This window comes from Megalobrama amblycephala, linkage group LG16 (assembly GCF_018812025.1).
Source record: "Megalobrama amblycephala isolate DHTTF-2021 linkage group LG16, ASM1881202v1, whole genome shotgun sequence".
NCBI classification, from domain to species: Eukaryota; Metazoa; Chordata; class Actinopteri; order Cypriniformes; family Xenocyprididae; genus Megalobrama; species Megalobrama amblycephala.
This window is the reverse complement of record NC_063059.1, coordinates 12895673-12923439: the sequence shown is the minus strand read 5'-3', so window position 1 is coordinate 12923439 and position 27767 is coordinate 12895673. Positions and strand designations below refer to the sequence as shown.

The window sequence follows — 27767 nt, the reverse complement described above, 5'->3', positions numbered from 1 at the left end:
CATCAATAAATCAGGGCGATACAGTGATGTGACCTTCTCTGTGGTTCTCTAATTGTGATTAGCAGCTGCATGCGAGAGTAAATGAGCACCTCCTGCAGGTTTATGTCCTGTTTGACAGGAAGCTATTTACTGGGACTTCCTCTCAATGCATTACTAGGATGCAGCTCATCTGCAAAGCCATTACTGACACTTATCTAAAGAGAATCTAATGCAGAAATGCATATCCTTTGAGAGGTTAGGTCTTTTTTCAAGTTTTTTTTTTTTTTTTTTTGTACCAAAGCAGAGTGTCTAATTCGACAACTTACCAAAACCAACATGTTCCCTTTACAAAAAATAATAATAAAAGTAAACCCAAATGGCAAACAAACATCCATAGGTGACAGTATCCACATAACGCTCTTCTTATTGTTCATATTTCATAAGGCTATTTGTCTCCTGAATAAATCTGGGTGTTACGAACTGACACGCATGAATAATTCACTAGATTTCCAAGGATTCTGTTAAATGTGTATGTGCAGAAGATTTTCTGTTTCACTGGAACATTAAAAATCCCACAATGCACCACAAAAACCATGGAGCATCAATGCTCACTATGCTCCCTTACCAAAAATAACATCATATTTCTAAAGCGGGAAACATAAAACGCACACGCCAACTCAGATGACACACAATAGAAAATTAGAAAAGACAAACAGTTATTTTGTTTGTCTGTATGTTTGTTTGTTTTTAATGTTAGCAAAAACACACATCGCTAGACGGTTAGTGAACACCTAGTTAACATTCAAAATTAATATTTGGCTGAAATGTTATAAGGATATGTAATAGAAATAAATAGTATTTAAACAGCACAAAAAAAAAAAATTATGAAAAAGATAAAGGTCTTGCCTGTTGTTGATTAAAGGCACAATATGTAAGATTTTTGGATTAAAACATCCAAAAGCCACTAGATCAATGTTATAATTTTTTTTGACTGGTGTACTTACATTATCTATTATTCCAACAACATTTAAATCCAGAAAAAACAGCTATTTTATCCAGTGTAACGGTCCGTGTCATTGCGTCGCCTGTCAATGACGTCATATCCGCGCTACCCTTGCTCTTGCTTCCTTACCACAGTCCCGTCAGATTGCTTTCCATCGGCTGTGGAAGTGAAGACGACAACTCCAATGATTCCATGCTGATTCATGGCATCATCAAGCTATGACTTTATTAAAGGGATAGTTCACCCAAAAATGAAAATTTGATGTTTATCTGCTTACCCCCAGAGCATCCAAGATGTAGGTGACTTTGTTTCTTCAGTAGAACACAAATGATGATTTTTAACTCCAATGGGAGTGAATGGGAACTCGATCAATAAGAGTCAAAAAACTTTGCATGACGACACATTGATGTCCTAAGACACGAAACAATCGGCTTGTGCGAGAAACCGAACAGTATTTATATAATTTTTTATCCCTCTGACAACGGAAGTGATGTCTCGCGCATATAATGAGAGCGAGACATCACTGCCGTTGTCAGAACGCGATCAGACCTCACTAAGCGAGTGCTGAACGCAGTTGGACATAGTGGTGTATTAGAGGTAAAAAATGATATCAATACTGTTCGGTTTCTCACACAAACCGATCGTTTCGTGTCTTAGGACATCAATGTGTCATCATGAGCCTAAGGGTTTAATTTGGATTTGTCTATGCAAGGTTTTTCGACTCTTATTGATCGAGTTTCCATTTACTCCCATTATACGACTGACAGACGGCAACGGTTGGAGTTAAAAATCATCATTTGTGTTCTAAAGAAGAAACAAAGTCACCTACATCTTGGATGCCCTGGGGGTAAGCAGATAAACATCAAATTTTCATTTTTGGGTGAACTATCCCTTTAATGTTTTGAAAAAGCGACCTCTAGCATTGTATGTTTGTTGTAAGTTTTATGTAGTCATGTCACCGGAAATTGAGTAATCACTGTCCCAATGTGCAGTGAACCAGAGTCCTTACCAGTGCCCAGATTCATGTGCCTAAAATACTGATTCACGTGCTAGGGAGCTGATTGAGACACCCTAATAGATTCCTTTCATAAAAAAATAGATTCCTGACTGTGAAAACGGGGAAATCTAGCAAAATCTCTAGCAGTCAAAGGTGACAAACATGGTGGACAACAGGCAAAAAGAAATGGTGACAATAGTGTTTGGACTGCTTTTTACAAAACAACAAAAAAAAAAAAAATGCATGAACAAAATTAAAAGGTTTGGATGAAGTCGTGTTATGCTTCCATCCTTCATCAGCTCGCTTTCTGATTTGGTTTCGTTCATGACAATCTACAGAGTGCATGCGCGTTTATCCTTGGGTTTCCCCCACACAACAGGACTTCTGATTGTAAATATTCAACATGTTAGAAATTTACAATTCTTCCAGGCAGATTTAATCAATATTAACACACATCAGACCACAAGAAAATCTGATAAGATAATCTGTAGAACCATCAAGATAATCGGGACTTTACCTATAGGATTGTCAGAAGGGGAGAATTGGGCCCAAAATCCGATTCTGGCCTGATTATGTTGCAGTGTATGGGTGCGTTTAGTAGATTCATAATGATCTATAATCTACTCAAAACAAAAAATATAACTAGCTATATATTACATTATATTTTATATAATGTAATATATAGCTAATTATATTATGTATGTGTGTGTGTAAATATATAAATGTATATATTTAGTACAAACTAGAGCTTTATAGCCTTTCAATAATTTACAGTCTTTCGCTCTATGCCGTCCCAAATTTTCATTACACTGAGACATATGCTATCACAGATTTAGATCACCTGTGTGGGGGTTGCCTCCCATTTCAGCAGGAAGGATTTTTCTCAGGAAAACACATTAGCATATTTGCTAGAAATAGTCCGTCTGGGTTCTGAGGTCATGTGGGGGAGGCACAGCGGTGGATCTGTCATTGGAAGAGGAAGGGAAATCCAGGCCAGTTTGATAAAGTGCACAGACTAGATGCTGAGATGAAAATTGGATTAAATGGAATTTAATCTACCATTATTATGTTATCATAGGGAAACTGCAATTCGTTATGCTTTGGTTGAAAGAAAGCATGTGCAAATTAATCTGGTTATTTTGAATGAATACAGTTTAAACTATCATCACTGCTGTATTAAAAGGATAATAGCACAACCCTTATACAAACTCACACAAAATAAAAATACTGCCATTTTTTTATTTGACCATGTAATTCTAAACCCATAAGCTGTTATTTTCTTATATGGAACACAAAAGGAGAATTTTGAAGAACATTTATACAGTTCTTTTCCATAATACTGTTAAAAATAAAGGTTCTTTATATCTATGCTTCTATGGAACCTTTTCAATGGTTCTTTGGATTATCAAATTTTTTTAACACTAAGAAAATAATATTCTTTTAAGAACAGTTCACTGAAATGTACGGAAGAGGATTAGGGCCAAGCAATAATAAAAAAAAAAAAAAATCAAACCATTTCGAGATTAAAGTTGTTAAATTTCGAGAAAAAAGTCGAGATAAAATGTTGAGAATAAAGTCATTAAATTATGAGAAAAAAGTTGTTAAATTACAAGAGCAAAATCGTTAAATTACGAATTTGATCTCATAATTTAACAACTTTTTTCTCGGAATTTAATGACTTTATTCTCATAATTTAATGACTTTATTTTCAACATTTTATCTCGACTTTCTCGAAATTTAATGACATTTTTCTCATCATTTCACGAATTTGTTCTCGTAATTTAACAACTTTTTCCTCGACTTTTTCCCCGTAATTTAATGACTTTATTCTCAACATTTTATTTTTCTCGACTATCTCGAAATTTAATTTAATGATTTATTCTCAACATTTTATCTCGACTTTTTTCTCGATTTAACAAGTTTTTTCTCATAACGAGTTTTTCTCAAATTTTATCTCGACTTTTTTCTTGATTTGTTCTCGTAATTTAATGACTTTATTCTCAACATTTTATCTTGACTTTTCGAAATTTAATGATATTTTTCCTCATTTCACGTTTGTTCTCGTAATTTCGACTTTTTCCTCGTAATTTAAACTTTATTCTCAACATTTTATTTCGTTTCTCGAAATTTAATGACATTTTTCTCATATTTTAAAGAATTTGTTCTCGTAAAAAAATTTCGTTAAAAAAATCGTTAAATTTAGAGAAAAAAGTAAAATGTTGAGAATAAACTTGTTAAATTACGAGAAAAAACTTGTTAAATTTAGAGAAAAAAGTTGAGATAAAATGTTGAGAATAAAGTCATTAAATTATGAGAAAAAAGTTGTTAAATTACGAGAACAAATTCGTTAAATTATGAATTTGATCTCATAATTTAACGACTTTTTTCTCTGAATTTAATGACTTTATTCTCATAATTTAATCAGTTTATTCTCAACATTTTATCTCGACTTTCTCGAAATTTAATGACATTTTTCTCATCATTTCACGAATTTGTTCTCGTAATTTAACGACTTTTTCCTCGTAATTTCGTTAAAAAAATCGTTAAATTTAGAGAAAAAAGTCGAGATAAAATGTTGAGAATAAACTTGTTAAATTACGAGAAAAAACTTGTTAAATTTAGAGAAAAAAGTTGAGATAAAATGTTGAGAATAAAGTCATTAAATTATGAGAAAAAAGTTGTTAAATTACGAGAACAAATTCGTTAAATTATGAATTTGATCTCATAATTTAACGACTTTTTTCTCTGAATTGAATGACTTTATTCTCATAATTTAATGAGTTTATTCTCAACATTTTATCTCGACTTTCTCGAAATTTAATGACATTTTTCTCATAATTTAACGAATTTGTTCTCGTAATTTAATGACTTTTTCCTCGTAATTTAATGACTTTATTCTCAACATTTTATCTCGACTTTTTTCTCGAAATTTAACGAGTTTTTTCTCGTAATTTAACGAGTTTATTCTCAACATTTTATCTCGACTTTTTTCTTGAAATTTAACAAGTTTTTTCTCGTAATTTAATGACTTTATTCTCAACATTTTATCTTGACTTTCTCGAAATTTAATGATATTTTTCTCATAATTTAATGAATTTGTTCTCTCGTAATTTAACGACTTTTTCCTCGTAATTTAATGACTTTATTCTCAACATTTTATTTCGACTTTTTTCTTGAAATTTAACGAGTTTCTCGAAATTTAACAACTTTAATCTCGAGATGGTTTTATTTTTTTATTATTGCTTGGCCCTAATCCTCTTCCGTAGAAATGTTCTTTTGGGAACCCAAAATGGTTCTTCTAAGGCACCACTGCAAAAAAAATAAATAAATAAAATAAAAAATAAAGATTTTGGAACCTTTATTTTTAGTTTATTTTAGTGTACAACAATAACGAACTTACACTATAATGAACTTAGACTGTCTAGCTCCAAAAAGAACTAAAATGCAGATATAATAGACTTGTAATCAGGGTTGCCAGGTCTGTGCCCCAATAGCCAGACAAAAGTAGCCCAAAAATAGCCCAATGCGATTTTCTCCACTGGGGGGGGCTGAATTCTCCACTAATTTTGTACGTCTGGGTGGTGTTTTGGGGGTGTTGGAGTGCCAAAATTGTACGTACGGGAGTGGAAATCAACCCGGGGAATATTTTTTACCTGCGGCATCACACTTACTTAAAAGTAGCCCACTTCTGTGGGAAAACCGCAAACGTGACAACACTGCAATACATTCACTTTAAATGATGAATAGACCGTTATTTAAACTATTATTCACTAAAAATCTTCACAGCAACTATGGCTGAGGTTTGACATAGACATTTGATGTCACTGACATCTCATTTGTGCCATAGGCATCATATTTGACTCAAATACTTCATATATTTGATTGTTGCTGAATGGAAAAGATCTATGTGAAGATTCTTTTAGATAACAAAACAGCAGCATACAACATGTTGGTGAGTAAATAATGCCAGAATTGAACAAACATACTGTACTTCAACATATGTTAGTCTTGTCTGTCCTATACTGTAGGTCTTTAGCCACTTCAGTGCACAGTTCATGGAGGTCTTACCTCCAGCTACCACACTGTGTGCTACTATAATTCAACCCACTTCCCACTGAGACTTAATGGAGACAGAGAGGCAATCACAGTTCAAATGGAGCCAGATTCTCCTACAGCAGACATCTGCTGCATTTACCACAAAGCAAAAACTGATTTGGACTTCCTGCAATGAGCCTTTACAATATGGATTATTTCCCTGCCATTGAACCGAATGAGAAAATTAAAGAAAAACTGAACACGAAAGACAAGCCAAACACAGTAAGATGGTGCGGCTGGGAGAGTATTGATTTCCTCTCGGCATGGACCCAGTGACACAGCAGCAGCAGTGCAGGCCGCCATGTGTCCCAGCACTAACCCACAGAGCATCGATCTGGACAGACTCCCGCTGTTAATACTCAGAAGCTTTCATCGGGCAAACACAGGCAGCCTGTGCTCTCTGTTGCCGTTCAGAGTCTCTTAAACACAGGTTAAAAACACATGGGCATGACTGTGGAGGTGAATCTGTAAGACATGGACTGATGAAGCAATAAAACAGTAGGGATTGATCAAAGCAAACACTGAATATATATGTATGAGTTCATTGCAAAATTTTGATTTCTTAATGAGACTCTGAAAGCAAAATTTTACTATTAAGTATCAATAAGTGACTACATTTATTTATGCAGGGTGCAGTACGCATTGATAAAAGGCCATACACAAATGATGTCTAATCTACACCATCAAAAAATACTTCCTGTGTTGGGTAATAGCATCCTGGAGTTTTCATTTATTATTGAGAGGTTTATGGGGTGGAAATGCACCATTAGAGTTTACCATGCATGCACTGCTTCAGCCTGGTGGTGTTCTCCCAGCCGAATCAGAAGTTAAGATAATCTCGAATCTTGTTAGAAAAGTTTACAAACCTGAATGTGGCACTTGTGGTACTTCCTTACACAGAGGGTTTCTTTTTTCTGTTAGGTCAATAATACCACTTTGCAAAATGATGGCTTGATTCATATAATCATATTAATAAAGCTTCCAAAAGGGGGTTTTCACAAGCAAAGCCATAGAAGAACCATTTTGGGTTCCTGGAAGAACCTTTCAGTGAACAACTTTTTTTTTCTTTGTGTGAATTTTTTTTAAATAATCTAAAGCAGTGTTTCCCAAACTTTTTCTGCCAAACCCCCCTTTTGTAGAGAATATTTTCAAGCCCCCACCCCCCATAATTATGCAGTGTAGTCTTGTTTCACCCTGCAGAGGTTTCTTTTGCATTATAATCTGCTAACTACTATCCCTCAGCCCTGCCGCACCCCACTTTTCATAACTCTGTGCCCCACAGTTTGGGAACCACTGATCTAAATAAACTTTATTTTTTAAGAGTGTACTTAATCACAACCTCAACATCTGGACTAATATAAACATTAATTTATGGAAACTTCGGTAACACTTTACTTGAAGGGGTGTGCATAAGACTGACATGACACCTTCATAATCTTGACATGACGGAGGTTTTATGCATGTTTATGACAACTGTCATTAAATGTCATTCGCTCAATTATGTCATTTTTAATGCAAAGATGACATTGTTTGAGATGTCTTTGTTACGACAACTTGACATAAACCAACACATCATAACCTGTCAGTGTCTTTGTCATGACAACTTGACATTAACAAAACATCATAACCTGTCATAAACATGACATAGCAGATTAATTATCAAACTTAAAAAAAAAGCGAATTAGCTTTATGGGTTAACATTACATCACATTATTTTGGTAACATTTCAGTATACACATATATAAACGATTAACTATGACTTTTCCCTCAATAAACTCTTAATTTACTGCTTATTATAGTTAATTGTTAGGTTTAGGTATTGGGATTAAGAATGTAGAATAAGATCATGCAGAATAAGGCATTAATATGTGCTTTATAAGTACTAATAAATAGCCAATATTTTAGCCATATGAATGCTAATAGTAATAAGCAACTAGTTAAAAGACCCTAAAATAAAGTGTTACCATTATTTTATAACAGTGTCATCTTTTTTACGAAATTTGAAATGTCTATTATCTGACCTTCTGTTGGAGGAAACTTAAGAAAAAAAAAAAAAAAAAACATGAAATGAAAAATAGTCATGATGCTGTTATAAAATTATTTGTCAGAGTATTGTCACTTAATGACATTTTAATGACAAGTTCAATTTGTACCACTGTACTTGATCTCAAGATACATATTCATGACACTATTATAATGGCCTCATGTCAAAACCAACCACATGACAGTTTAATGCAATGTTAACCCATAAAGCTAAATGATGTCAAGTTGTCATGACAAAGACACTGACAGGTTATGATGTATTGGTTTATGTCAAGTTGTCATAACTCGGACATCTCAAACAATGTCATCTTTGCATTAAAAATGACATAATTGAGCGAATGACACTTAATGACAGTTGTCATAAACATTCATAAAACCTCCTTCATATTCATGACACGTGTCATGTCATGATTATGAAGGTGTCATGTCAGTCTTATGCACACCCCTTCAAGTAAAGTGTTACCGAAACTTCCAAATGAGTGCATAATTTCACAATAATAATAATAATAATAATTAAAGCTTCAAGCAGTGATGAAAGGGTGCTTGCACCCAGGATCACGGCCACCTGGTGGCCTTAGGAATACAGTGAACAGTGGGCACTATGCATGTAAGTGAGTAGATACAGGAGAAATATGGCAAAGTCATTTTGACGTGCCATACTTCCTGCTGCCAACAGGTGGTGCTTTGACCATAACTGAATATTGCCATGTAGATGTCTTCAGGCCAGGACTATTATCATCATGTGATGATTGGAGCAGATCAGACATTGTATGCCTGAGTTACAACAACTTCCCGTTTTGTGGCGTTAATCGCATACTTTAGCACTTAGCCAAGTGTTGCATGATTTAATGTGTCTCTAATGTTTGATACTTCCTGGCATATTTAAATGTGTTTCTGGGAGTGAATTACAGTGTAAAGCATGCCGTTTCCTGTTGCTAGCAGGTGGCGCTTTGGCTAACTGAATATTGGCATAAAAGAAGTCATTAGGCCAGGACTCTTATCAAACCTGCAAAGTTTGGGGCAGATCGGACATTGTATGCCTGAGTTACAACAGCTTCCTCTTTCATGGCGAAACATGAAAATTTGTCAGGCCACCACGGACACGCCCTTCAGTGAAAACTCAAGATCTACGCAATTTAACATCGCTAAGGCCTTAAAATTAGACTGACCACATATGATGTTGATCTGGTTAAATCTCTATGAGGAGTTAATCAGAGTGTAAAACATGCCATTTCCTGTTGCCAGCAGATGGCGCTATGACTAACTGAATATTGGCATGTAGATGCCTTCAGGCCAGGACTCTTTTAAAACATGTGAAGTGGATCGGACATTAGCCCTGTCCAAATACCCACACACTTGTGGTCTTGGCCACTTAAGACCGCATACACGCGACAGGAAGTAAGTGCGCAAGACTGTCCCATGTCTTAAAAATGCCCAAGTGCAGTGCCCTTAATGCACACTAAACCCACACTATCTTGAATAACGCTTCTGAGCAGTATTTGAGGCTAAGCGTATCCCATCATGCATTATGTTCAGGAACTCAAAATCGCGAAATCGCGAGATGTCAAGGAAAACATTCGACTGTAAGTTAAATTAATTATATATGACATATAATTTGGTAGTAAAATATAAAGTGTTGCACATTTTATTGATGCAAAGATGCGAAGGCTGTGTATTTTGTACATCATTTGCAACTGCTAAAGAAGCACAACAATTTTAATATTGTGTCTTCTGTTAGTTACATAGCAACCACTGAACAAACATTTAGAAGTGTATTTTAAAATGCAAAGCACTGAAAATAATAAAAAAAAAGCTCTGTAAACACTTGCATTTTTTTGCAAGACTATAAGTGTGTCCCATCAGGTAATCAAAAGTTCTACACACACTTGCAGTCTTCACGCCCACTTGAACACTTGAGCCAAATACAGGAAATAAGTCATATAAGTAGGCGAGTGGTCAAGTGCGAAGACCGCAAGTGTGGGTATTTGGACAGGGCTATAGAGTACCCCAGGGATGATGTGTTTTTGTATGCCAACCCGGAAGTTAGCGGCACATGGGTTCCCTCGGTTGAAAGCCTATGCATTTTTCCCATAGACTTTTGGAAAATCGCAGAAAATAAGCTCTGTGTTTAACAAAGGGTTATGACACTTACACGTTTTGTCTATCAAGATAATCTTTACAAGTTAACACAACATTTATAGATTTTGAAGCCTAAATAAAGTCGTCAGATATAAAAGGCTAACAGTAGGCTATAAACGGACTACAGCACACCATAGGTCGCAGATCAACGTCGTCACCACCAAGCTTCCTCAGACTTTATTTAGAAAACAACTTTATTTATAAACATGCTCGCTGATTATGATCGGCGCTGTTATTAATACTTATCCACTTTTTCATGAGAAATGCTGTCCAAATTTCCCGTTTTTAATGATGACGTCTAAAGTCCCAGCCAAAGGAAGTAGTCCCTTTTAGCAATTTTAGCAACCGCCGATTTTAAGACACAGTAAAATTTTTAAAAAAATCACAAGCGGGTTATAACTGGTGTGTTTTATGTCATAGATCAAAACGTGAAAGTATTTATAGGCTTTGTTAACCACAGACCTTATTTCAGGCGATTTAGCAAAAACCCATTCAAAAAACCCATTGACTTTACGGCGTTGGAACCGGAAGTCCTAAAATGCTAACTCGCTTCCAGGTTTTGCCTACAAAAATGTGTCATCCCTGAGGCACTCTATTGTATACCCGAGTTACAACAACTTCCTGTTTCATGGCAAAACATTGAAATTAGTCAGGCCGCCACGGACACGCCCTTCAGTGAAAACTTTGTAATTTAACGTCACAAAGGCCTTTAGATTAGACTGACCAAATATGACATTATTCTGACAAAATCTCCAGGAGGGAGTTTGTCAAAGTACAACGTCTTGAAATAGCAAGAAATTTGCAGAGAAAATTCTAAATATCTCACTTCCTGTTGGGTTTTCAGATTTTGCACCCTGGGAGTTTTTTGTAGGTATTGGGCTGTTACATGTGTCTACCGAATTTCATACCTGTACGTGAAATGTAGCGCAAAAGGCGCTTAATTTAAATATTGTAGGTGGCACTACTGAGCCATTTTGCCACACCTGATTCTGAAACCCATATCAGACGTACATTTACACCACTTCTGAAGCCTCTGCAAAGTTTCATGAGTTTTTGAGCACGTTTAGGCCAAAAAAATGTGATTCATTTCTGAGAAGAAGAATAACTGACAGAGTAATTACAATAGGGTCCTCACACCATCGATGCTCGGGCCCTAATAATAATTCTCATTGCTAAGTAGTCACAGAAAAATGAAAATATTATAAAATTATGATTTCCAGGTCTGCAAAAAAATGAATGGAATGAATGGAGATAAATAACATCTTAAAGGTGCCCTAGAATCAAAAATTGAATTTACCTTGGCATAGTTGAATAACAAGAGTTCAGTACATGGAAATGACATACACTGAGTTTCAAACTCCATTGTTTCCTCCTCCTTGTGTAAATCTCATTTGATTAAAAGACCTCCGAAAAACAGGCGAATCTCAGCATAACACCAACTGTTACGTAACAGTCGGGATCATTAATATGTACGCGCCCAATATTTGCATATGCCAGCTCATGTTCAAGGCATTAGACAAGGGCAGCCAGTATTAACGTCTGGATGTGCACAGCTGAATCATCAGACTTTATGCAGGTAAGTAAGCAAGAACAACAGCAAAAAATGGCAGATGGAGCAATAATAACTGACATGATCCATGATTACATGATATTTTTTGAGATATTATTGAATTGTCTTTCTAAATGTTTCATTAGCATGTTGCTAATGTACTGTTAAATGTGGTTAAAGTTACCATCATTTCTTACTGTATTCATGGAGACAAGAGAGCAGCGCTATTTTCATTTTTAAACACTTGCAGTCTGTATAATGCACAAACACAACTTCATTCTTTATAAATCTCTCCAACAGTGTGTAATGTTCCATCCAAATAAATACTGTACTCACATGATCCGACGCATGCATGCAGTATGCATGACGAACATCTTGTAAAGATCCATTTGAGGGTTATATTAGCTGTGTGAACTTTGTAAATACACTTATAGTCGAGAGCTCGGGGGGGGCAGGGAGCGCGCGATTTAAAGGGGCCGCACAGCCTGAATCGGTGCATAGTTAATGATGCCCCAAAATAGGCAGTTATAAAAATTAATTTAAAAAAATCTATGTGGTATTTTGAGCTGAAGCTTCACAGACACATTCAGGGGACACCTTAGACTTATATTACATCTTGTAAAAACTGGTTCTAGGGCACCTTTAAAATTCAAGAACATTTACAGTGAACATAAGTCTTCTAGTTATGTTCAGCTCTAAAATATTTCACAGTTTAGAAATTGTTCTTTGTGAGTGCAATGTACTGTATATAATTATTTTAAGAATTCAGTAATAAAAAAAAAACACAGAAAAGTCATGGAAATGCAATGGGCAAAAGGTGTGGAAACTCTGTGAATATGACCTTTGAAAACAAAACCAATTCTTGATGTCGACCCATGTATTTATGTCAGTCATATTTCTGTGCTTGATATTTAAAATGACAGCACTGTTTGGTCTGAAAGGACTCTTCATGTTTCACAGTGATGGCAAGAGGTGACCTTTTATGAAGAAATTGGACTGATTATTGAGGTGCATTACATAAGTCCAGCAGTGGCAGATAATGAGCAATGACTTGCTCCATAAATGCAAGTCAGCGTGTTGTGGTAACGTGTGGCCCCATTACACACACACCCACGTGCCACTGGGCTTACAAAAGAGCCAGCGCACTGTCAGAAAGGACTTATATTCACACGGCTAACAGACCTGATCCGATCCATATTATGATATAGTGTTCAAAACCAACGGCTGGTTAGGTTCAGCTGTTAAAGTTAACCCCTGCTGGTAGATGCTGTATTTTCAGATTTCATTATGTTATAGATATAGATACCGGTTCTCCGGTTTTCGGAGGGCTCTTAGAAATGCTGAATAAAGTAATATATTTTAATGTTTGCTGCTTGTGATAGCTATGTTTACCTGAAGGGTTTGCTCTAAAAAACTAAGGGAATTCTAATTTATTTTCATATATAACCAGGCAGGGTATAAATTAATTACTGTACAATACACATTTTTATTTTTAAGGCTGAAATGACATCTGTTCTATTTGATAACCAAGCCAAGATCACTTTTAATAAGTATTTCTCAGCATCCCAAATGTCATCTATTCTTTTGAAAATTGCCAAAATAAATAAATAAAAGGAAATGTTAAATTTTAATTTAATTACATTTTAATACATAAATTAAATTGTTAATATTTTATTCCTTTATTTAATTACAACCATTTTTGATAATAAATATTAACAACACAATTTCTGGGGTGAAAAAAAAAAAAAAAATTTCATAGGGCCCTTTTACTGTAAATAATAATAATAATAATAATAATAATAATAATGATTGATTGATTGATTGATTGATTGATTGATTGATTGATTGATTGATTGATTGATTGATTGAAAGTCTTGCTTTTTGATTATTAAAATTCAATAAAAAATTTTGGAATGGAATCCAGAAAAATTAAAACAGAAAACATGGAATTTGGGAAAAATTAAATGGAATTTGGGAAGAAATTAAACAGATTTCATATAGAGCCCTAAAAATGTCATTTTTGTTAAACTATTTTTTAGTTATTAAACTATTAAATTGTTAAATTTTATAAGTTTCATGATTTCAATTAATTAGACATGCTTTTGATTAGTAAAATTTTATTTAACCATTACAAAAGAATCCAGAAAAATTAAAATGGAAATAAACTGAATTCAGAAAAAACAAAAATGGAATACTTAAAAATTAAAGCAGAAAAAAAAAAAGATTTTGGGAGAAAATACAGAATTTGGAAAAAATAAAAAGGACTTAATAGGGCCCTACTGATTCTACTGATACAACTCTGCCGAGGACAAATACATTACTCCAGCGCTCTTCACGAGAGGGACATCCTGTAGGCAAACGCTTCATTCAACCCCGCCAGAGTCAAAGACGCTTAAGCTGACACAAGCAGAAAGAAGATCACAGAAACATTCCTCTCATCCTACACAGCCGCTGTTCAGCCCTTATGAGCATGACCGCCTGTGGAAATCACATCAGTGTGGAAGCTAATACGTGAATGAAAGAGTCCTCTTAGCCTTTAAGCTAATATTTATGGCACAGACAACAGGAGACACATGCCACCCGGGGGAATTAAAGGGGAGATGCCTGTCTGTCTGTCCTCAGGCTGTCTCACATGATAAGAATAATCTTACATAAAGACGCCAGTGACATCACCACAAAAGGCTTCAAAAGAGTGGTGAATTATAACTAGGGATCACTTCACTGTGCAAAGTATGAAAGAAACTTAAGTTTCTTTATTGTTGGCAGATTAGTGGTAATATAAGCTCTGTAAGGGATAATGAACACTCAGTCGGTTATTATCGCAAAATAAAACCCCGGCAGGGTGTATGATTAGGACCCCGATGAAGAGTAGAAATTAAAGGCCCACTGAATTGCCATGGAACAAGCAGCATTATTCAATGTGTTGATGTAATTTCAACTGAAACAGGAAGACAGGGCAGGACATATCGGACAGCTCCGCCACCTTTTTGAAATAGCCAGTAGCGTTTTGTTTATACCACAGCGTGGCCAGAGCCGCTAAACTTGGTAAAACCTCAGTTTCCTTCTAATCTCTAACCGTTTCCTCTCCAAATCTCCTCTTTATCACTTTAAAATACAGCATTCTGTGCAGAAATCAAATGGGTCCGATACCTTTTGTGGTCTGAGCCGACTCACGGATATGATCCACTCTGTGCTTTCGTGTCTCTGGACCAGAGCAGAATGTGCTCGCGCTGCGGCGGTTCACATGACACTAACGCAAAAACAGACTTCATTCACGTCAATGAAAAGCATATTTACACTGTCTGAATCATTTCCTATCCCCTATTTAGTGCACAATGTGCCATTCACCATGTAGAAACTAGTAAATGTGTGAACAAATGACTGATTTCAAGTTTTGAATGCTTATATCTCCTAATTGGAAATTTTGTCATTGTTTTGGAACACACCAGCTTATTCATAACCTTAGGGCTAACATATTCATACTAAAAGCTAAAAAACTTAAATTTTGATTTCATTTGTTATGATTATTCAATTATTATTAGTTTGATGTAGTCATATTTTCTCTATGTTCATTTACTAGTGGTTCAACGGATCACAAAACTCACGGTTCAGATCATATCACGGTTATTAAGTCAGGGATCGGATCATTTTTCGGATCAGCAGCAAAAAAAAAATTGGGAGGTGGGGGGTAACTTTGCATTTATTACTTAGCCCACTTTAACTACTCCGATACCACAGCAGAAACTACTAGCCTAACTAATACATTATTAGAGGCAAGTGAACAGACAGTAAAAAGAACAAATACTGTACACCAATTACAAGCATAGATAAATACAACATGAAGTTACAAATAAATTATAAGGTCTAACTGTAGTATTAATTTTCATGTACAGAAATTTAATAACTAAATGAGACTGTTCACTGTATCAATTTAATATAGATTAATCTTTGTTAAAGCTGTGTTTTGTTGTTTGATTTACATGACAGACAACAGCAGGTATTTATAGGTTGCTGTCACTTTAAGAGTAAGACCCCATGCAGGCACACATCCGAATTCTCATCTCATTCAATTAAAGGTGCCCTAGATTCAAAATTTGAATTTACCTTGGCATAGTTGAATAACAAGAGTTCATTACATGGAAAAGACATACATTGAGTTTCAAACTCCATTGCTTTCTCTTTCTTATGTAAATCTCATTTGTTTAAAAGACTTCCGGAAAACACGCGGATCTCAACATAACACCGACTGTTACGTAACAGTCGGGGTGTACGCCCCCAATATTTGCATATGCCAGCCCATGTTCCCAACATTATGAAAGGCATTAGACAAGGGCAGCCAGTAATGTCTGGATCTGCACAGGTGAATCAACAGACTAGGTAAGCAAGAACAACAGCGAAAATGGCAGATGGAGCAATAATAACTGACATGATCCATGATAGCATGATATTTTTAGTGATATTTGTAAATTGTCTATTCTAAATGTTTCGTTAGCATGTTGCTAATGTACTGTTAAATGAGGTTAAAGTTACCATCGTTTCTTACTGAATTCACAGAGACAAGAGCCGTCGCTATTTTCATTTTTAAACACTTGCAGTCTGTATAATTCATAAACACAACTTCATTCTTTATAAATCTCTCCAACAGTGTAGCATTAGCCGTTAGCCACGGAGCAGAGCCTCAAACTCATAGAGAATCAAATATAAACATCAAAATACTTTACTCACATAATTCGAAGCATGCATACAGCATGCATGACGAACATCTTGTAAAGATCCATTTGAGGGTTATATTAGCTGTGTGAACTTTGTAAATGTGCTGTAATATAATCGAGAGCTCGTGTGGCAGGGAGCACGCGAATTAAAGGGGTGGCGCGCTGAAAAAAATCAGTGCATAGTTAATGATGCCCAAAAAAAATTAATTTAAAAAAATCTATGGGGTATTTTGAGCTGAAACTTCACAGACACATTCAGGGGACACCTTAGACTTATATTACATCTTGTGAAAAAAGCATTCTTGGGCACCTTTAAGACATAACCAAATGTGTTTACAAGAATACTTGCCGAGAGAGGTATTTTGACTGACATAATGCGTGTATGTGTCCATCCAAGTGCATTGAGGACGCGAAAGAGAAATCAATTTGGAGTTTGCGAGCGATATGAAACGCGTCTCTCTCTCTCTCTCTCTCTCTCTCTGTTTGCGCGCGAGTATGTATATGCGGATCACGGGCGTGCGATCAATTAAATCAACAATGGTTTATATCTATTTAATGTGTAAATTAGCGACAAAGAACATTTAACCACTATCATTTACAGAATCACATGTTTTCCGCCTCAACAACAATACTATCATTTACGCTGCTGCTGCAGAGCAAGGACGGGACTTGCTACTGCCAATACACACAACACGCTGCTGTGAGCAAGTGAGACGTGCTGCTGCTGTACAATATATCAGGCATGAATTACCCGTAGCATATGTACAATATACAGGTGGAGCTGGGGAAGGTGGAGGGTTTCTGAAAGCACGCTGCAAGTATTTGAACGTTGAGCAGCGAGTTCATTGGCTACTGGACAGCGGAAACCAATCAGCTGTGCTATATAAAGAATGATGTGACTGCAAGCAGATCAGCCTGCGCCATCTAGAGTTTCATGACAGAACTGTGTATTTCCATATACCATAATTGCTTTGGATAAAAAGGAGAGAGCTAATCAAATGATTAAATACTTTAATTAAATACTATGTTCTTTTATTTCACCATAGATTCTGTCAGGCTGAAGCGTTAATCATAGATCAGAAATCTCCATCTGGAGCACTTATAGTGCTAGGCGGTATACCGGTTCATACCGAATACCGGTATTTATTTTTGTTATATGAATTTTGATGATACCGCAATACCGGTATGTGTCGCTTAACCAACGTTTAGAACGCGGCGCAGCCCGTCACTTGTTTGAGAGCGTCCCGTTTCACTGTTGCACTGTAGTGAGAGCACAGCTGAGATCGCATCACAGCCTATGGTAAGTCCGAAATCACCCCCTAAAGCCTCATTCACTATTCCCTAGGTTATCCACTTATATTGTTCACTTGAAAGAGTGAATGAAAACGAGTGAGTGAATTCGGACAGTCGTTGTGTGTAACGTTACATCGGCTGTACACTCGTTAATGCGGTGCAATGTGACATTGAATGAGTGCACTCAATAACGTCCACTATGGTTTCAGACACCACTACAAATGGCTGTCGCCTCAAATAATGCCCTATTTGAGGTTATAGGGGGCGATTTCGGATTCAGCCCTTGATTACAGCGAAGAATTCAAACTACACGCGGCGCGCGCGAGAGAGCGGTTTTCTGCGCGCAGCGCCGTGATGAGATAAACTTTCTCCACATGGATATATAGACCGGAGCGAGCGATTTCTTATAGACCTATTTCATATACTCTAGTGCTCTAAACATGAACCAGCAGCGTGTATGCGCACATATTTCATCACGTCTTCTTCTGTAACGTTATGCAAAGGACACTGAACTGTACGTCTGATCACGACCGCGATGACACGGGTTATTCTGCTATACAGAAGACGATGTAAGTTAATAAATAGACTGGTCAAAAATTTGACTGCTTTATTCTTTCTGTGTTAAACTTACGTCTGTCATTTCAGAGACTGCAGTGCTCTTAAATGTAACGTTACTGAAAATATCCTTAGACAGTTTAAATGTTCTTCCGCGTTTCTCCCTCGTTTTGGCAGTTTGTTGTTATATAGCGTAAGATTTTTAAAATGCTTAAGGTTCCCTCAACTCTTTTATTTTCTATCTCTATGGTCATATTTTAATATTCACGTGTCTGTAATGAGTGTGTTACAGGTCTGTGTTTTATTGGTTGTTGTCTCTCCACAGCATCATTTTGTGGGGCTTTGTAAACCTGTATTAACTCTAGTGTGGAATTTTTCTACAGTATTCACTCATCATGACAGTAAAACAGGGCATTCTAGTCAATCTACTGCATTATTTCCTCTCTCAATCAGTAGAAAATGTGGTTAACGCCCGGTCATGCATAGGGGAAAAAATACATATACCGTGAAACCGATATAATTTTGAAAAATACCGTGATATAATTTTTGGTCATACCGCCCAGCACTAAGCACTTAAACCAAATGCAGAGTGCTAGTCAGTTACTTTTCAGGAAGCATTCCTGATAAATGCTTCTCAACAAATCAACAAACCAATAATAACACTCTAACACTTTTCAAGGCTTGCATCAGTTGCTCAGAGAGCTCTGAGAGTTGCTCAGAAGATAATGGCAGGAAGTAATTGGCAAGTAATTTGTTTCAGGTATTGTTTATAAGAGCACAATTCAAGGTGAAATGGCCATCTTGCCAAGTGCTTTCACAGTAACTGTTCCTAGATAGTGAAATCTTCTAAATTTCCGCTCCATAAAATATCTAAAGGCGGTCTTCCTTGAGTTGACGCATATGAATAACACTAATATGGAATTTATTGAATTATGTAGAAATAAAACAATATATTGCCTTCTAAAGCCATTTTTGTCTAATCAATGCTTTGCCTAATCATTGCTTCGTCTGAGATGCCTGTTTCATTGCAATCCTGAACATCCATCATCCCAACCCAGGCCTGTAACATCACCACTACTGCACCCCTCCTGCCGCAGAGGCTGTTCCTAAGCAACCACCCCCAGCAACCAGATTGCCATAGAAACCGAAAAGAGAGAAATCACGGAGAGGGCCTTAACATACATGGGATGTGAGAAATTGGGGGATATTCCACACTGTTTGCAAAACATTCCACCTTAAATTGACTGTGATTTTGGGATGTTTTAGTAAATTATTTATATATATTTATATATATTTTAATGGCCTATGTAAGTAATATATCACTTCACTATTATATATATATATATAACGTGTGTTGTCAAACTGTCAAATCGATTAATCACATCTAACATATGTTTGTGTGTATATACTCATATATTATACAGTATATTTACAAACATTTATGTTCGATGCAATTAATCAATTTGACAGCACTAAAATATACATTGTAAAAGCGAGTATGTACTGGAGATGAGCTAGTGAAGCACCAGTGTCTCTCTATCTGCAAACAGAAGAAAATATAATGCCACTGAAGGCCAACGAGTTTAAGGCCCTCAGGAGACAGCTTGTCACTTCATCAGTCTGCTCCTGCAGAGACACAGAAAGGTCACCATCACCAACATACGGCTACCTCACTCTGATATTTTTCTTCCTCTTCTTCACTACCTTTCTCTCTCTATCCATCTCTTTTGCTCTTATTCAAGCAACATGAATCACAAAACATCCAGGGAAATTCATATCTCAGCATGATAACAGCAACAATTAAATGAGCAAATACTGACAAGCACCACAATATGGTGGCTTTGTGGTTTAAAATATGAGCGTGCGAGGCTGCAGGTTCAGTGCAGAATATTGATTCATGAACTTTGACTCTTTTACCCAGAAGTAAAACATTTAACCACAGGTTCAAATTATAGAAGCTTCTTTCTGCCACAGAATAACAAAATGAAAAAGTAATTGCAATGAAAAAGTAATAAAAGTAAGATATAAACTCGATGAAGATAAAAAGATAACTTTTTTTTTTTATTCCGTGGTAAATAATTATTGTTAATATAATAATGTTAATTAAAAATAATTGAAATAAGCTGAAATACAATAAAAAAAATAAGTATGATAGACTTAAAAAATTAAACTTAAAAAGAATAAAAATTTTGCCTTGGCCACTAACTGAAATAAAATAAATAAAGTTTAAGCTGAAGACTAAAATACTAAAACTAAAACTGAAATAAAAATAAATTAAAACTAAATAGAAATAAATAAAATAATAGCACAAGTTACTAAAATTACAACTATAAAAAACAGAAAATCTAAAAATAAAAGCCAATTCAAAATATTAATAAATACTATAATAGTATATAAACAATAATAAAATAACACTGAACCAAAACAACCACAAAGTATTCTTCAAGCCACACCATCCACTCAAACCAAAATGAAAGTAGTCCCAGCATAATTCATTTTCGTCTCATATAACCACCAACTTTTTCTAACACAAACAAAGAGAGCTCTAGCAACACAACAAGTGTAATATGTTTTCACCAAATAATTGAACACAAAAGCAGGGCACTGAAGAGGGAAAGAGTAAGGACACCACTTTTCATTTGTCCTGAATGGCAGTCTGCGAGTAGAACAGAGTGACCTCTTTGAGACGATGACGCATGAGCAACGTCGCCTTTAGAGAAACCAGGGCACTCAAAAGACACCTTGTTTGACTAACCAAGGTAAGAGTCTGGAGACTAACTTTGCTTTATTTAAAGCTGAAGTGTGTTTTTGCACCACACGAATCTCCTGATCCACCGGCTTCTGACAAATAAAGACTTGTGGTTATATAGTGCGTCCACTGTCCACTACTTATATAGTACTATACAAATAGTACTTTCAACCAAACAATAGTATCATTACTGCTGCATCAAAGAATACAAAAGTTGAATTATCAACTGCCCACTGTACCTACCATTTTGCCATCCACTGTATATAGCCTCTTGACCACTCCAGAGTCCAGTTTGATGGCATCTGTGATATCCGTGAGAACCTGCTCAAACGAGTGGGCTGTCTTCTTGTTGAGAAGGATGCGCACGGCTTTCCGAGGCTTTACCCCGCTGCGGATTATGGTCACCAGTTTGGGCCGGATGAAATCCTTGTTGTCCTTGATTTCTATAGACCCGGCCTTGGCGCTGGCCAGAGAGGTGGGCGCTCGTGCTGATGCAACGGTCCTGACATTAACTGACCAGTTGGGGTTGACATTCTTAGTGTATTCCAGCTTCTTGTAAGGCTCAATTGATCCACACACATAGCTCTCCCCTGTGATACCAAATAAAATAACAGACAATCAGTGAGAATCAAATCAGTTGGATTCCTAAATGAATCATTCAGACAGGTTTTGTGAACCAATTCAACAAGATTCACAGAAAAGATTTCACTTTTTTGATTTTTGATTTGATTTATTCATGAATCGGGCGTTGATACTTATATCATTAAAAACATACCAGCATCCTAGACAGATGGTTTTATCAGTGAATTTCCAAAGGCTGCTGCAAATACCATAAAAGAACCATTTTGGTTCCCTAAAGAACCTTTCAGTGAATAGTTCTTAAAGGAACAATTTTCCTTAGTGTGAAGAACATTTTTTTTTTTTATTTAACTTTTTTTTTTTTTAAATCAAAAGAACCTTTTGAGTCACTGAGCAACACAAACAAATAGCAGCCACCTTTTACAGTTCAAAACAATGAGCTTATGCTGTGTTTATGCAATAACTACCATAATTTTATGAGATGACAACCCATGACGTTCTAACCGGAGCTGTTTAGTCAGATTCAGAATTATGCATTTCCATGTCAACAGTATCAACACCGAAATGAATCTGCAGCAGTCAGGTTTAAGCTCTCTAAGTTGTTTACGTTCATTATTATTTTAATGTTATGTGCTTTGAGACATGAGGTAGTTTAACGCCGTCTCTTGTGGCGCTTTGCCGAGAGCAGCTGTGTGCGCGCGCATTCATGTGTTATGGAGGAGGCGTGGCTTTGGACGGCGATTTGCAGGTTGGGTGGGGTCGTATGCTTTCAATGCTAGCAGGCTAATGTTAGCATTTCCCAGATTACAAATTTTGGTTTGTTCATCACACAAAGCTTTTGTCTGGCTTTGGGAAAGCTTGTATGAACTAAATTTGTGTTACTTTTATGATACGTTTGCATCCTTATTAAACCTTGAATGCTCCAGTTCAAAGTTCTTTATTTTAATTGCATGGGGGGAAAAAAACTGCCAGTTAAAGGGATAGTTCACCGAAAATGTAAAATTCTGTCAAGTTGTTACATTTCTCAAGTTTCTCAAACCTGTATGAATTTTTTTCTTCTGTTGAACACAAAAGAAGATATTTTAAAGAATGTAGGAAACCAAACAGTTGATGGACCCCATTGACTTCCATAGTATTTTTTTTTTTCCCATACAAGGAAAGTCAATGGGGTCCATCAACTGTTTGATTAACCATATTCTTCAAAATATCTTCTTTTGTGTTCAGTAGACGAAAGAAACTCATACAGGTTTGGAACAACGTGAGGGTGAGTAAATGATGACAGAATTTTCATTATTAGGTGAACTATCCCTTTAAGTTCTCCAGTTCGGATCTCCACAAGTAAGAAAGTCATATGGTTTTTGAACATATATATATGAACTATGCCTTTAATGGGGGTTTGCTATGCTTAGTATCATATAAGGATACAGAAGGAAATTCATAAATTTGCCCACAGACAGTCAATGGACATATAAGCTCCTAATAACAGTCCATAATGACAGAGAGGTCACACAGTCAAGGTTAAGTGCCCAGCTGAGACTGAAATCACCTCCAACACCCTCATTTACATTCATTCTTCACCTGCAGGCAGCACTGAGAATGAATAAATGAATGGGTGTCCTACATAGAAAAGCATCAGAGATACCACTGCTAATCATATTTAACACATAATTCAAGGACCAACTTATATGTATTAATTTCAGCTCACAGGTTTGATTTATAGGTCAACATTGAGAGAAAGGGAGTGGTATGGAGATGCAGAAGCTGTTAAATATTAATGAGCATTTTAAAATGATTATCGGTTTAAATCACAGGGCTCTCTGATATCTGCTCACAGATAATACAAGCTTGATCTTTGTTCAGGACAACAAACCGTGCTCTGTTTCTGGTGTCAAAGACCCTGGATGTAAACACAAGGAAAGACAATGACTTTTCACATAGTAGATTCTCTGATTGTTGTACACTGTAGAGATATTATGTGCTTAATAGGTTTTGATTAGGTCAGAAGAAAATATGAAAAGAACTGAAGGAAAATAAAGGTTCATTTCAAAATAACTAATTTCATAGTATACAGACTTTACCGTCATTCACAACAGAGCATATAAGTTCATTACTTCAAACTAAAAAGATAAAAAAGATAGTAGCTGGTTTCTAGATGTTCATTTGCTGGCCCAAGCTGATCATTTGTTTGTGTGAGCTTGTAGACCATCTGGGACCAGCAATAAACCAGCTACTAGTAGGTCATCCCAGCTTTAAGTGGTCTTTGGACAGCTAATGACTACTTTAGACTAGCTGTTCCAAAACCAGTTTAGACATGGTGTCCTCATATTATGGAGAACAGGTAGGCCAATGTATGTAACCTAAACAATCCAAATCAAGACACACATGATGAACAGCACCATGTGCCTCAAGTTGAACAAGAAACAAAAGATACTGGTGTCCCTGAACCTGCATATACTGACACCCAGGCTCACCTTCCACCAGCTGCTCCATGCTGGTAATTTTCGACCCGTCAATGGCATAAATGGTCCGGACCCCCTGGGGCAGATTTACATTATCTGATAGAGAGCGGGTGAGGTCTGCGAGCAGAGCGTCGAAAGACCTGAATCTGTCGTTGGAGATAGCGTACACAATCCCTTTAAAGTACCGGTCTCCATTGCGGTAGAACCGGACCTTCTTGGCTTTCTTCTCGGAGCTCAGAGCCTGTAAGGTCCGGGTTCGGTACAGGCTGCAGTGAGCGCTGTGTGTAGGGCTCGGGAGGCCGTTCGCCCGTGAACCCGCACGGCTGTATCTTTGTGCTTTGTCCCGTTCGTCGAAATGCTCCAGCTCCATGTCAACACCAGGGACTGTAGAATGTCTATGGAAAATTGTGTGGGAAAATGTGGATAGAGGAGTTATGTTCAAATTAAAAGCGCATTTATTATTTAGAATATTTCCCGAATTTTTTCCCCTGAATTTAAAAGCATTTTTTTGCATATGCTTTTAATGAATATTAATAAACATTGCATATTAGGCTATATATATATATATATATATATATATATATATATATATATAAAGCTGCTGGAAATTTACATTTCCGTTTGCTTATCCAACAAAAAATATGATAGGCCTAAACATTTATATAAAAATTAAATCTATTTGTGTTTTTAACAATAAATTAAAGTGTTATTTATATTACACATTGTAATAATTATATATATAATATGCAAGTTATTTAAACACGCCTAAAGGGAAAGCACAATGAAGAAGTCGCGATTCATCAATTAAAAATTGGTATAAATGCACTAATAAATCTAATTGCGCGGTGTCTGATGGTGCATCATGCTTCAAAGACAAAAAAAAAAAAAAAAAAAGCATATTCATCTTACTTGTGCGCGTGTAGCTATCCGATGAGCACAGTTGATATGAAAGCATACATCTAATGGCTTGTCATCTCTTCCAGAGGATGCTGGTGATGGTTTTTAAGAGCAGGAGGAGAGAATCATGTGCTCTGCTGGATGGGGCGGATGGGCTGCAGCCGGTGTCTCTCTGCCCTTCTCGCTCTTATTTAATGCAGAGAGACTGCCAGTCTTTGTCGTATTCATGGAGAAAGAAATCCCTCAATGAATGAATACGAGCGAGCAGGGCTGTGTCTCAAAACCTAGTGAGGTACCTACCTACCTAGACACCGACACTGTCTCAAATGCAGGTCCTCGTGGGTGGGGAGGAGACTGTTCAGCGCCGCTTGCAGTCCAGCAGATACACTCCAGTGGTACAAGATATATTCAAACTGTCTTTTGATACGCATGGGGCGGCGTTTACGTATAGCAGTACCCTGGCATTCAAACAAAACATGAGAAATAAACAGCTCATGATGCTGCTCGTTAATTTTGTAGCTCCATATGGCCTAAATTGCAGCTTTGAAAAGCAAATTTTAAACAGCCTAACACCGTGTCCTGTATTAAGTCAATCAAAAATCACAGCCAATCAGAAGAGGGTGTGGGCGGGCTCTCTCTGAAATGGATTAGTAGGCCCAACAGGTAGACTACATTATCAAATTCATAAATCTTATAGCATTTTAACATGATTAAAAATACATACTGAGTGACTGAAACAGTCTTTTTTAAATCATAGAATACCTTTGTTGGCAGTTTGAACATTGTTTCCTTTATTTTCAAGATCTGAGGTGAATTAGGCTAACATTATCCATTGTTGCTTAGGTCTATAAAGGCCATGAAAATGATATTCAAACTCACATTAAATTCTCTTTGCATTAAGTAAAAGCACATAATGAGTACCCAGAGGTCGAACTGTAAAAAAAATTCAAGGGTGATGGTGTGGGCATTGGCCTTGGGTGGAGTTTTTGGCACTTTAACATATTTAGTGGTTTAAAGAGTAGAAAAATAGGCATTTTTCATTACATTATTTATATCATTGTAGCTTTGGATGAGTGACCACCAGACTCTCTCTCACACACACAGACAATTATATACCTAAAATGGTGCCTTTGGAGGGCACTGAAGTGTTTTTTGTCAAAAAAGCTTTTTGTCATTTTTTTCAACAAGGGGGATGCCATCCCCCCTCAAAGCAAGCCCTGTGAGTACCTGAGATTGTCATTATCATACTTTGTAAGTTGTTCCAGCCGCGACACAGCAGAAATAGCAACTGTAAAAAAGTGTGTCGTATCGCCGTCGCCGCTGGTTAGTATCCTACAAAAAAAAAAAAAACCTAGTTAAAATGGCCGAGAGCTGACATCACGTCTGGTTAAGGACACGGTGTAGGCTTAGGACTGTTTCAGACTTTGCATTGGTTTCTTATTGTTGTTAAGTCTGTTGCATATCCGTACATTCATTTAGTATGGTGGATTTTTGTCCACAACACTATATTGCCAAAAGTTTTTGGACGCCTGCCTTTATGTGCACATGAACTTTAATGACATCCCATTCTTAATCCGTAGGGTTTAATATGGAGTTGGCCCACCCTTAGCAGCTATAACAGCTTCAACTCTTCTGGGAAGGTGTTCCACAAGGTTTGTTTCTTCTAAGAAGGTTTCTTCTAGAAGCACATTTGTGAGGTCAGACAGTGATGTTGGTGAGAAGGCCTGGCTCACAGTCTCCGCTCTAATTCATCCCAAAGGTGTTCTATCGGGTTGAGATCAGGACTCTGTGCAGGCCAGTCAAGGTCTTCCATACCAAACTCGCTCATCCATGTCTTTATGGACCTTGCTTTGTGCACTGGTGCACAGTCATGTTGTAACAGGAAGGGGCCATCCCCAAAATGTTCCCACAACATTGGGAGCATGAAATTGTCCAAAATGTCTTGGTATGCTGAAGCATTAAGAGTTCCTTTCACTGGAACTAAGGGGCCAAGCCCAACCCCTGAAAAACAACCCCACACCATTATCCCCCCTCCACCAAACGGTACACTTGGCACAATGCAGTCAGGTAAGTACCATTCTCGTGACAACCGCCAAACCCAGACTCGTCCATCGGATTTCCATACAGAGAAGCGTGATTCGTCACTCCAGAGAACACGTCTCCACTGCTCTAGAGTCCAGTGGCGGTGTGCTTTACACCACTGCATCCGACGCTTTGCATTGCACTTGGAGATGTAAGCTGTTTGGCCATGGAAACCCATTCCATGAAGCTCTCTACGCACTGTTCTTGAGCTAATCTGAAGGCCATGAAGTTTGGAGGTCTGTAGCTTTTGACTCTGCAGAAAGTTGGCACCTTCTGCGCACTGTGCACCTCAGCATGCGCTGACCCCGCTCTGTGATTTTACATGGCTGAGTTGCTGTTGTTCCCAATTGCTTCCACTTTGTTATGATACCACTTACAGTTGACTGTGGAATATTTAGTAGTGAGGAAATTTCACGAATTGGCTTATTGCACAGGTGGCTAGTGATGTGACATTTGAACCGAGGCTTTGGAGCTTGTGTCGAGCATAAATGGGCGTGCCAGATGAAGCCTTGATTCGAGGCTCGTGTCGGTAACATAGAAATCACGTGACCAATGACAAACGAAGCCTCACTTTTCTGTCCAATCACATGCGCGATTCACTTTGCGTATCGGAATGCTAAAACCCCCAGTTCTTAC

General features: G+C 36.9%; 1 protein-coding gene across 1 annotated transcript in view; it reads right to left on the bottom strand.

Annotated features, from left to right (window-relative positions):
• Positions 1-26521, bottom strand: part of LOC125248236 (serine/threonine-protein kinase DCLK1-like) — a 45106-nt gene extending 18585 nt beyond the window's left edge. The window contains exons 1-3 of the mRNA XM_048159965.1: positions 25062-26521; positions 24165-24547; positions 21358-21704 (exon numbers count right to left, since the gene is read on the bottom strand). Coding sequence (XP_048015922.1) covers positions 21358-21704; positions 24165-24522 — 705 coding nt within the window. The 5' untranslated portion in view covers positions 24523-24547; positions 25062-26521. The remainder of the gene's footprint in view (positions 1-21357; positions 21705-24164; positions 24548-25061) is intronic.
• Between the last annotated feature and the right edge of the window lie 1246 nt (positions 26522-27767).